The sequence below is a fragment of the Aedes albopictus genome, chromosome 2, assembly GCF_035046485.1.
Source record: "Aedes albopictus strain Foshan chromosome 2, AalbF5, whole genome shotgun sequence".
NCBI classification, from domain to species: domain Eukaryota; kingdom Metazoa; phylum Arthropoda; class Insecta; order Diptera; family Culicidae; genus Aedes; species Aedes albopictus.
The window spans coordinates 518,334,981-518,347,969 of record NC_085137.1 but is presented as its reverse complement, the minus strand read 5'-3'; the positions used below and the strand labels follow the sequence as shown (position 1 = coordinate 518,347,969).

Below are 12,989 nucleotides of genomic sequence, written 5' to 3'. Positions count from 1 at the left end.
TTCAATACTTTTTGCTTAGAAGTGTTTGCCTTGTATTTAAACCACCTTTCCCACTATTGCCCACGAGGGTTTCCACCCTCAAGTGATAGTAAAAAGTCTAATCTTTCAACTATCGACTGAGCCATCTGCGCCATTTTGCGCCGGAAATAGTTACTTAAGGTGAAAGTACACCTTAAAATATGATAAATTAGCTTATAACTTTTTTGTTTTAAAATATAATGACTTGACATCTTTGGAAGAAATGTGTATTTTGACGTCCTGAACAAGTTTGTAGAAGGTCACAAAACTGTAGGATTTTATCTGTTGAAGCTACACTGAAAAACTAGTTTTAGGGATCCTTTGCGCAAAACGCTCCATATCTCGAAAAACGTAAGAGGTGGAGCTTTGACATGTTCTACGATTTTTTTTCTCTTATTATATGCTACTACTTTGTCGAAAACGTCAAACTGCTAAAAAAATATTTTGAAAAAATAAAATTTTTAGCTCATTTCTAGGGGGATTAATCATTTATTACGTTTCATCAAAAGACACCTTTTAACAAGCAGAAAAACTTTATAGAACACGCCAAACCTCTAGAACCAACCTTAAAAAAGTTATTTAATTTTGATCACAAAATCATCGATTTCGAACACTGTGCATCGAAGATTTTACAAGGAATCTTTGGACAAATTTAAGGAAAAATCCCATGAACTGTTTTTGAAGGAAGTTCCTAAGAATTTTCTATAGGTATCCCTAAAAGAATTTCTCGAGGAAACTATGGAAGAATGGAGTGATGGAGTATGTGGAAGATTATCAAAAGAAATCTTTGGTAAATTTCTTTTTTTTTTTAGTTTTTATTAATGTGTATTTTATCTTAAATGCTAATTCTACACTATAGGTTTGTTTGTTTTATCTGTATTAAAGAGATTTTTAGCCCTTGGCTAGTTCATCTCGGGACCCACGCTTTACTTCCCTTCCGAAGGAAGAACTCACATTTTGCGAGTTTGTCGGGAGTGGGATTCGATCCCAGGTCCTCGGCGTGATAGTCAAGTGTTCAAACCATCACACCAGGTCCGCTCCACTACACTATAGGTAAATTTCTGGCGGAATTCGGATCTTTTGATTTTTCGAAGGAATCGCTGAAACCATTGCTGAATTAATCCGTGGATGGTTTTTTTTTCAGGGATGGGGAAATTTCTGAGTAAACCTTTGAATACTTTTTGTGAAGAATTCTTGAAGAAATTGCTCGAGAAGCCTCTAGAAGAAATTGTAGAGGAATTTCTGAAGCAATCCATGAAAGTTGTCCTAAAAGGACATTCAAATGGAGTCTGTGGAAGACTTTTTGAAATGAATACCTGGATGATTTTCTATAGTCAATGAAGTGAACCTTTGATCGAGTTCAGTAATTTGACGTTTGAGTGGTGTCGTATTTCATGAAAATGAACTTGTTTCCATGGCCACTTAGATAATACGACATCTTTTCAAAAAACAAGCTCTGATTTTGCCATGACAGTACTACACGAGCCCACTGTGCCACTGGATGCTGGCACTGCATAGTGCTGCATCCTGTGCTCCTGTTTACACAACTTCACCATAACATAACAGCAACTACGCTCGGTCAAACTTGTCGGAAAAATTCCTCTAGGCCGTATAGGTAGGTACCTACTGCAACGGAGAGCCGGGAGATTCTGTTTGAAGTGAAAGAAATAACAATCCTTATCCGTAATGTACACGTAGCACTTGAAGGATTTGCAGCTGGCTGTGTGAATGCGGGGAGACAAAATTGAACGGACAAACAGCAGCAGAAGCAGCCAGCAGTGCGAGGGATTGTGAACTTTTACCCTTTCCTTTTCATACCAACAACGATGCGATGAGTTACTTGTTGGCATTTGCTTCCCCACACACGTGCTGCAGATTCCGTCACAGACCGTCCGTCGTAGGTGTGAAGGCTTATGTCAAAGCTTCTGGTCGTCGTCGGTAGCGGTGTATGTGGGTATTTCATATGCAAATAAAATTCCCACAGGCTTAGACTCGGTATCATAAGAGGCTTGCAAACTAAGCGAGCCCGTGCGGCTATGCATGAACATGGGATATTGGCCCCCAGCCGAAAAATCAGTTCCGGAAAAGATAAAGCAATTGCCTGTGGCAAAAGCCGGATAAGCTAGGGTCGAGGTGTATGTCTCGAGTTGTGAGAAGGATGTTTCAATGTTGTGTGCATGTGGGAAAACAAACATATAATCAGGTCGAAATTCAATCACATTTCGTATTCATGCTCGAAAACAAATTAAGGTGAAATGTAAGGCGAGTATTACGAAATATGAAAAATCAATTGAATAGAACGATTACACGAGTGGGTACTTGCAAATAATGTACTGTTTGTAACATAATAATAATAAAAAAAAAAAAAAAAAAAAGAGGCGGAAAAAAGACATGTATGTCGTTACTAGTGCGTGGAGAATAGAGAGGTGTCCAGAACGACAATAATGCTCGAATAGTGGTACGAAAAAAGAACAATCTCTATGGAGCTTGCTGCGAGCCTGAACGCTAGAGTGTGGTCGTATTTTACGGAAGGATTAAATGTCGATTGGGGCTCGTTGCAAACTTTTCCTGAATAGATACGACAAAAAGTGAACGACAGAGGAGACAAAAGCGCTGAGACTTGCTCGCCGCAAAAATTAAATGTTTCATACGACGAGCAGTGAAAAATGAATCAAGCTACCTACTGGCGGAAAGCATTCTGCTGCCTGTTGTATGTGCCACCGTGCGGTTGTACGGCGAACAATAGAACGGACAAAATTTAAACGATTTTTTATGACCGTTCAGTTCCCTTTCTGTGCCTTACCCGTCGTTGTGTGTTTCCATCTGGAATTTGTCTCCTGGCTCTAGCAGACGACCTCCTGGTTCACGCTCCCAGTACTTTAATGCTTCCGGAAATGCTTCCACCTGAAATTTCAAAGAACAGAACATACATCAACTTGCAACGAGCGGCGAAGATTGCATTATGATTGTTGGAAAGTTCGAGTGGACGTTTTTGTTGAGAAATGCAATTTCCGCTTACAGTAAATTTTCAGTTGGAAAGTTTATTGTACTTTTTGGTATCTGCAAGAGATTAAATCTGGCTGTTTGGAGTTGTTGAATCCAATCAAAAGAAAATACCAATGGAAGAAAAACATTTATAGATTTAACATCGTGAACATTATAGCTTCATTCTTTTTTTTAATTTGTTATTTAACGTCCTTTTCTTTTTGTTTTTTTTTTTATTTCTGGGTATAATTATTATTAACGTTCCTATTACTACCACCTTTATGGTATTCATCTTGTAGTTTTGATCATATTTGCCTATTATATTTTTGTGATACTGTGAATTCTTCCAGGTATTTTTAACTTCTACAACTTGAGTTTTTTTTTCTACTATTGACGAATTTTGTTTTTTTTTTGTAAAACTGATCAGGATATTAAGAACATATAGTACTGCTCGATTTGAACAATTATTATATGGAACGAGCTCACCTATTTGCATCCATTCTCGCATCCGTTGAAAAATTTATGTACAAGCCATGGATTACCTTCATAATCACTGCCAAACACCATATGGTGAGCATGTACCACGAAATATGATTTCACGCTATATAAGGCGCTACTAATTAACATCAAAATGCAAGCAATACGATGTGCGCGCCTCTGGATGTGAGATTTCCAATCACATGATTTCAAAACAATCTTGAAATTTCGACAGAGTTACGTCTCTGTGCCTGTTCCATAACCCTATTCTCATTGGCGTAGCTAGGATTTTTTTCCTGGAGGGGACCCAGGGGGGGCCTGACTTAAGATGACGTTTAAGCGGCATGGTCGCCCGATATGTGAATATGACACGCCGAAATTGCAGTTTTGAGGAATCAAAATGACTGTTTTACACTGAAAAAAGTTTTCACATTGTTTTCATCTGATTTTCACATGAACTGTTTTCATACGCGTGTCCATTGAATTTTATGGGAATATCACATAGATTTTGCGAAGTTATGTGATATTCCAATAGAAGCTATGTGATTTCCTAATGTTTTCCATAGACCGTATTGATTTCATGTGATATTTCCGAAGAAATTTTCATCGGAAAATCCAATAACAGTTATATAGCCAAACTAATGGAAATTTTCCATAGGATATGTGATTTATTTTTTCAGTGTAGAATTGTTCCTTACGGAACTATAGGTTCCCAAACTTTTAAGGTGCCGACCCCCTTTTGCCAGTAGACGTGCTTTTGGCGACCCACCATAGAAATCCCCTTATTTGTTGTTTGTTACAGTAAATTATTCAACCGTCCCTCGCGACCCCTTGGATGAAGGCTGGCGACTCCCTGGGGGGTCGCGACCCACAGTTTGGGAAACCATGCGTAAACTAAATATATGAATATGAACAATTCCTCCAGGATTTTTTCCAAAGCTTGCTGCAGTGATTCCATCATGGATTTCTCCAGAGATTCATTCAAGAATGCATCGAGGGATTTCACCAGACTTTTCTTTGGGGATATGTCCTGGGATATCTTGAGAGGTTCCTCTAGTGATTGTCCCAGTGCTGTTTCCACGGTTTCCTTCGGGAATTTCTCCAGAGATCCTTTAAGGTATTTCTATAGGTATTCCTTCAGAGATTTCTTCAGGGATTTCTCCATATATTCTTGCCAGAATTCCACTAGAGATTGTTCCAATAATTTCATCTGGAATCGTTCGAAGTATTTCTGCAGAAATGTCTTTCCGAAATTCTTTTAGAAAATGTTACTAGAGATAATTCAAAAATTAATCCAGGGATTCCTTAAGAATTTTATACAAAACAATTATTCCTTCAATAATACGTCTTGAAATTACTGCAGAGACATGGGTTTCATCAGATTTTTTATCCATAAATTCTTCCAGGAATTCGCTAAGAAAGTTTTCCTGTTCAGAGATTTTCTTAGGAATTCCTTTCAGCATTCCTTGCGAAATTCCTCCTAGGGTTTCTTCAGGAACTCCTTCAGGGATTCCTTCAGGAACTCCTCTAAGAGTTCCTCTACGCACTCTTTTTGGGATTCCTTCAGGATTTCAGCGATTTCTTCAAAACTTCCTCCAGAAACTCCTTCTGGAATTCCCTCAGAAATTGATTCTTGGATTTCTCCCTGGGATTCCTCAAAGAATCCCTCGAGGGATGTCTCTAGAAATTCCTTCAGGAATTGTTCCACGATTTCTTTGTGAATTCCTAAAAAATCCCACAGGAATTTGTCCAGGAATTTCTCTAAAAATTCCGCTAGAGATTCCTCTAAGAATTCTTACGGAGATTCCTCCAGGTGTTCCACTGGAGATACATACCTCAAGGAATTCCTCCAGGAATTCTTTCAGGGATTCCTCTAGGGATTCTCCAGTGATTCTTGGAGATAATCCTCCAGAAATTCCTCCAGGGATTCCTCATGAAATCTATGCAGGGAGTTCTCCTGGAGGTTTCTCAAGGATTCCTCTAGAAATTCCTCCAGAGATTCTCAGATGTTCCTCTAGAGATACCTCAAGGAATTCCTCTTGAGATTCCACCATGGATTCCTCCAGGGATTCTACCTGAAAGTTCTCCAGTGATTCTTCAAGAAAATCCTCCAGAAATTCCACCAGGGATTTCTCCACGGATTCCTCCAGGGACTACTCTAGGAGTTTCTCTGGATATTTCTCAAGGAATTGCTCTAGAGATTCCTCCAGGAATTCTTGCAGTCATGTCTCCAGGAATTTCTCAAGGAGTTCCTTCAGGGATTTCTAGAGATTCCTCCAGGAATTCTTGCAGTCATGTCTCCAGTAATTTCTCCAGGAGTTCCTTCAGAGATTTCTCTAGGGATTCATCCAGGCATTCCTTCAGGATATCATTTAGGAACTTCTCCAGGAATACCTTCAAGAATTCCACCAGGCATTCCTGCAGATATTCCTCCAGGAATTGATCCTGGAATTCTTTCTAAAATTTCTTAAGAACTCCTTCAAGGGACTCCTCCAGGAATAATACTAGGAATTCCACCAAGAATACCTTCAGGAATTATCCCATGAATTTCTTCAGGAATTTTTCTGGGAATCCTCCAGGGATCTCTACAGAAAATCTGTCAAGATTTTCTTCCGTAATTCCTGGAAAAAATTTTCCAGGGATTCCGCCGGAAATTTTTCAAGGGCTTTCTCCAGTAATTTATCCAGGAATTACTCCTCCATGGATTCCTCCAAATATTACACCACAGATTCCTGCAGGAATCATTTTATGATTTCCTTCAGAAATTCCACCAGGAATTCCTCCAAGAATTTAACAGGAATTCCTTCAGGGATTCCCCTAAAGATTATTCTAGAAATTCCTCCAGCAATTCCTCCGATGATTCATCCAGTAATTCATCCCGAAATTCCTCTGGGAATTCTTCTAGGAATATGCTAGGAAATTCTTCTAAAATTTCTCCAGGGGTTCCTTCCAGAATTCCTCTAGAGATTGCTCCAGAATTTTATTCAGGGATTCCTCCAGGAAATCTTCAAGGGATAGTTCTTCGGAAGTACCACAAGAAATCCTCTAGGGATTCCTCCTGGAATTCCTCCCGGAATTTCTCAAAAGGTTTCTTCACAAATTTCTCCAGGGAATCCTCCCAGAATTCCTCTGGGAAATCCTCCAGGTATTCATCAGAATTTCTCCCAGGGTTTGCTACAGGAATTCATCCAGGAATTTCTGCAGTAAGTCTTTCAGGAATTTCTCCAAAAAAATCCTCCAGGGTTTCCTCCACGGATCATCCAGGGATTTCTTTAAAAAATTATCAAGGGAATACTCCAGGCATTCGTCCAGGAATTTTTCCAGGGATGCCTTCAGGAAATCCTCCAATAATTCCCTCACAAATTCCTTCAGGGATTTCTCCAAGAATTCCTCTAGCGATTCTCCAAGAACTCCCCCAAGGATTCCGCCTGAAATTTGTTCGGAAGTTCCTCCAGGATTTCCGCCAGAAATTCTTCTGGGATTTTTCCAGGATTCTTGCAGGGATTTCTCCGAGAATTCTTCTTGAAATTTCTCCAGGAATTCGTCCAAAAATTCCTCCAAAGATTCCTCCGGAAATTTGTCTAGGAATTCCTCCCGGGATTCTTCAAGCGACTTCTTCAGCAATTTCTCCAAGGATATTTGCTCTAAGGATTTCTCCAGGAGTTCATCCAGGGATTCCTCCAGGTATAATTTCAGAAATTCCTCCAGAGATTCCTACAGGGTTTACTCAGGCATACCTGCAGGAACTCCTCTAGAAATTTCTATGGGAATTTCTTAAAAAAAAATCTTCAGGGACTCCCCCAGAAGTCCTCTAGACATTCCTCCAGAATTTAATTCAGGAATTCCTCCTGGCATTCCGCCAAAAGTTTCTCTAGGCAATCCTCCTGAGGTACTTCCAGAAGTTGCTTCAGGTATTCCTTCAGAAATTCCTTCAGGGATTTTACCGAGACTTTTCCTGGGATTCTTCTGAGAATTTCTCCGGAAATTTCTCTAAGGGTTCCTCCCGGAATTTCCCAATAGGTTTCTTCACAAATTTCTTCCCACAATTCTTCTAAAGAATTCTCCAGGAATTCATACAGGGATTCCATCAGGATGTCTCCCAGGGTTTGCTCCTGGAACTCATCCAGAAAATTCTGCAATAAGTCATCCAGGAATTCCTTCAGGAATTCCTCCACGGATTCATCCAGAGATTTCTCTAGAATATTTTTTGGGCATTCGATCAGGAATTTCTCCACGGATTCCACCAAAAATTTGTCCAGAAGTTCCTTCAGGATTTTCTCCAGAGATTCCTCTAGAAATTGTTTCGGGGATTTTTTCAGGAATTCCTCCAGGGATACCGCCAGAAATTTGTCTAGGAATTCCTCCCAGGATTCTTCAAGCAATTTATCAGAGGATTCCTTGTATTTGCTCTAAGGATTCCTCTAGGAATTCATCCAGGGATTCCTTCAGGTATACTTTCAGAAATTCCTCCAGGGATTCCTACACGGTTTACTCCATGCATACCTGCAGGAATTCCTCTAGGAATTTCTCCAGGATTTTTTTTCAGCGATTGCTCCAGCAGTTTTTTCAGGAATTGCTCCAGGAATACCTGTAGTTATATCCTCAGAAATCCTGGATCTTTTCAAAAATTGATGCAGGGACTAGGTCAGAAATTTCTGGTATCCGTTCATCATCTTTTCCAGGGATTCATCCAAGAATTTTTCCAGAATTACCTGAAGATTTTTTTAATTACTTCAAGGATTTCTGTAGTAATTCCTCCAGCGATTTGTATTGGAATACCTATTCTTTGAACACCGACTGGCTGGCTGGCTGAGACTCTTGTTAGTGCCTCAGCTAAATTGTTTACGGTGTGTTGCCTCCGGAGACTTTGTTTTTCCCAAGGAGAAGGAAACAGCAAGGGCTACCTACCAAACGGAATCCGGCTACAAACCGCAAGCATCGTACCTGGACGCGCCCCACCAACCGACAGAAGTGTCAAACGATGTATAAATTTAGATTTATGACTGCTGCCTGGCACTAACGAGGAAAATTGCCTTTATAGGTCGACAGTCGGATCGGAGGGAAAGCTTCGAGCGTGATGAACCGGAAGAACGTGGGCATGGGTTAGAGAGCTAGACTTGTCAAAAGGTGTTCCAAACCGAAACAATTCCTTCAAAAGGGTTCCGTTCGGTTAAGCTGTGGGAACAAAGTGGCAGAAAATATGAGATAACTTAAATTGAACTTGAGTGGAGATTGGTATACCAATGCTCCTTTTCGTCGGTTGCCAAGAGATGTATGGGGTTGAATGTCGATGGGACTACCGCTCTTGCAAAGTTTTTGGTTTTCGGACTAGCTTGGTTTTGCAGGTGCTCGAAACGGGTGTTTCGATATCATGTAATTGAATCAGAACTTGCCATGTGATGAAATTGAATTTTATCTTACTTCAACAATCTTGGAGAGTATTCACTAGAAAATAAGCATTTGGTTGCTGCCTTGCTCTTTGGCATACGAGTTAACAAACATAAACGCTTGGATTTCTTTCGATATAGGGTGCTTCTTTGAGATATTCGTCGGAATGGTATAAAAGGTGAGTGGTAAGACGATAACTTTGCTTAAGACGAGTTATTACTTTGTAATGTGCATAGAAGTATAAATATCCCAGGTAATATGCAGGGTTTCATGAAAACAAAATGGTGAAACTCTCGCTCCTTTAAACATTTTGAGTTCAATTATGCTCCCATGTCCCTCGTTTGTAAGTTTTCAAAAGATTTAGTATGGGGACAACTACTTTTTCAAATGAACATCGCAAGGGGTCACCTCTTGATTCCTTAAAATAAGTCGATGTATGATAAGTATCATCGGTAACAAACTTCATGAGGAAATAGACTTAAGAAGATTGCAAAACGATTGGACCATATTGCATAGTGATATATGAATAATTCGTCCTAGATAGGATGACCGTTTCGTCAATTAAATGAGTCACTTTTCCAACGAATGTCTCAAACAAGTTTCCCATATCGGGAGAAACATAAGCATTCTTTCTGTAGCAGGCAAATATAACATATATATACAAAATTACCCCTCCATGTTTCAGGTTGAAATGGGATTCACAGCGAATTGTAAAAGCGATGAAAACACTCAAACATTTGCGAAGACACAGTGTGTGTTTAATTCACAAATTGTGTGAATTGTCTTTCTAAATTTGTAAAAAAAAAAATTGCCGCACTGACCATTCGGTCGGTAAAGAAGCATGCGACCGACCTCATCACAATCTCATCTCATAAACAATTCGGTCGCATCTATCATTTCGAAGGCGCAACCGCGAGAGTGTGGAAGATTGACATCTAAGCCGAAAGAGAGATGAAGTTGTGAAACCCGGTTAGGGTAGTGCTTGGAATCCAGTTTGACTTTCTATTTCACAGAATCAGTGAAGAGAATTATCAGACACAACAAGCAACAAAGAAGGCGCGACGATTACTCTTTATCCCTACTGGTAACAGATAATGACATAATCTCGAAAATGTTTGTTGCAGACAAAACGGAAACTGAATTTGTTGCGTACTTTTCAACTAGTGAATAATCAATTATTACTAACCCAAAGTCAAAACTGTTTGATGATAGATCTTCAGCAGAGTTGCAGTGTTGACCAGCTCGAAGTTACCGTTCGAAAATCGCAATGCAAAGCTTTAAAATCTCTTAACTCGTGGTGTACGATGTTTATCCTATTATTTTCAAGTTGGGACAAACTTATGTCACATTGGGTGGATTGTTGCAACAAATACATGTTGTGACATTGTCATTATTGTTGCGCGATGGTTGAATTTTGATTCTCTGCGACAGAATCGTCACTTGTTCTGTGGCTTAGTTAGTTTGAGCGCCGGACTAGCGATACGGAGTCGAATCCCACCAAAACAAGTGGTAATTTTTTCAAAAAATTATCTCTCAATTTGTCAATTAAACATACACTGTGTCTTCGAAAAAGTTTGAGTTTTTTCGTCTGTTTCAGACATACCAGCCGACTGGTAAAGCCGGTAAAGGGCAATCAAATTATTTGTAGAAGCGATCTTCAATAATTTTTAAATTGATGTAACAAACTACTATGATGGATAAATAAAAAATCGTTGGTCTAAGGCCCATAAGTTTTCTTCATGCGATTCTATCCTAATTATTCCGTACTTGTGAAACAGTAACGAATTCTAATCAATTGGCTTCTTCGGCGGTGTTGAGGTAAATCCATATTCCTTATCTGCATGCCAAACTGAGCCGTAATCCATTTTTGCCTTTCTCGTACACCAAAGTGTACTGAAAGGCTATATATTCACTTAAAAAACGAATTTTAGATAGAAGGCTCGGATGGTCAAGTCACATATACCAATCGGCTGTTCGAGTTCGTATGAAGTTGATCATCAATATTAACTTCTTTTCTCGATCAGCCTAGATAGCTGTGTAGTGTCGGTAGCGATTGTCTCAATTGGCTAAGAATAACACTACGGACCGCCTGTTCCGGTGGTAAGAATCCACCAACAGGTGACCCCTAATGACACACCATGAATGATGCGGCTTTATGCTTACCGTGCCTAGGAATGGATGGCTAGGGGGGTCTAATAAAAACCTAACCGCTAACGGAGCCTGTGGAGTACCAGGGCGCCCTCCACAGTATGTAGCCCTTACTGCGCTAACCGGAGCAATGGTGCAGTTGACCTTGTGTTTCTCCGAGACAATCAACTGCCCTTCTTTAGTCTCACTTGAGGCTAAATAAGGGCGGGATTATGAAGATGTTGTTAATTAGTTTAAATTTTCACCTATATGGTTTCGCATTATGCGATTTACACAGTGTATTTTGTGTATCCTCGCCTTTGGAGTTTTCCAATCGATACCGATTTGGTTTTATTGTTGCTGTTCTTTGTTGTGCTGTTGTTGCGAAGAGTTTAATCTTACCTAGTTTGGGTAGTGGCTACGGTTAGGATAGCTCAGATCAATCTTCAGCATAAAAGAACAGCAACGATCAATCTTTGCAGACTTATGAAAAATGGTACAGCCCAAGTGGCCTTGGTACAAGAACCTTACTTTCGTAAGGGAAATTTCTATCTAGGAAACCTTGTGAACCCGGTTTTTGCTACTTTCAGTAAACATGAAATGGCAAACTCGCGTGTCATGCCTCGAGCCTGTGTGCTTGTCAACAACGCAATAGTTGCTACACTCATCTCTGAACTAACCACCAGAGATGTATGTGCCATCACAATTGATGTATCTGTTGGAAACCTTAACAGGAAATACGTCTATTGTTCGGTTTATTTACCGCATGATGAACCATCCCCTACGGATGCTTTCAAACAAGTCATCGCATACTGTACTTCAAAAGGCCTTCCGCTAATTGTTGGCAGTGATGCTAATGCTCACCATATCATCTGGGGCAGCTCAGACATTAACTTGAGGGGCTCCAGCTTGATGGAGTACTTAAGTAGTACAGATCTTGCATTACTTAACATAGGCAACCGCCCAACCTTCATGGTATCTGCTAGAGAGGTAGTGTTAGATATAACGCTTTGCTCTAGCAGAATTAGTCACGAGCTGACCAATTGGCATGTGTCAGATGAAGAATCTTTATCTGACCATCGCTATATCTTTTTAGAACATTTAAATGTTACATCGCAAACATTGCGTTTCAGGAAACCTCGGTTAACAAACTGGGATCTTTTTACTGATTTGGTTGCGGCCAAATTTCATGGATACTCACCATCCATTGACACTCCAAGTGATTTAGATGATGCCGTTGATACTATAACGACCTTCATCATGGAAGCTTTTGAAGAAGCATGCCCTCTACGGTCTGTGAAGATCACAAGAGGAACCCCTTGGTGGAACTCTGATCTGGCGAAACTCAGGAAACAATGTAGAAAGAGTTGGAACAGACGACGTTTGGCTGGTTCGGAGGCTTTCAGGTCGGCTCGCAAGGCCTACAGGAAAGCTCTTCGGTCTGCTGAACGATCCGGCTGGAAAAACCTTTGTACAACTGTTTCCAGCTTGAGTGAAGTCAGTCGGTTAAACAAAATCCTTGCGAAATCTAAAGATTTCCGGGTGAACGAACTTCGTTTGCCAAATGGCGATCTGACTTCCTCTGATGAGGAAGTTCTGGAATGCTTATTCAGCACATACTTCCCTGGATGTGTGGATATTACATCTTCGGGTAAACCTGATGTCTTTTCTTGTAGTTATGATTCTTTAGCTTTGGCTAGGAGTATTGTAACTATAGAATCGATTGAGTGGGCTCTTAATAGCTTTGCTCCTTTCAAATCTCCTGGGGCAGATGGGATTTAACCTATTTTGCTTCAGAAGGGGTTTGATTATTTCAAACATGTTTTGAAAAAACTACTTGTTTGCAGTTTTGCTACAGGGTATATTCCCAAATCCTGGCGGGATATTACTGTAAAGCTTATTCCAAAAGTGGGTCGTGCGTCGTATGAAGAAGCAAAGAGTTTCAGACCTATCAGTTTGACCTCTTTTCTTCTGGAATGCTTAGAACGCATTGT

The 12,989-nt window shown here is 40.1% G+C and overlaps 1 protein-coding gene across 2 annotated transcripts in view; it reads right to left on the bottom strand.

Moving 5' to 3' along the window:
* LOC109409677 (uncharacterized) overlaps window positions 1-12,989 on the bottom strand; it is a 209,230-nt gene that overhangs the window by 20,679 nt on the left and 175,562 nt on the right. For both annotated transcript variants that reach the window (XM_062854595.1, XM_029870148.2), the window contains one exon: window positions 2,822-2,922. In XM_062854595.1, the coding sequence (XP_062710579.1) occupies window positions 2,822-2,922 (101 nt within the window). The remainder of the gene's footprint in view (window positions 1-2,821; window positions 2,923-12,989) is intronic.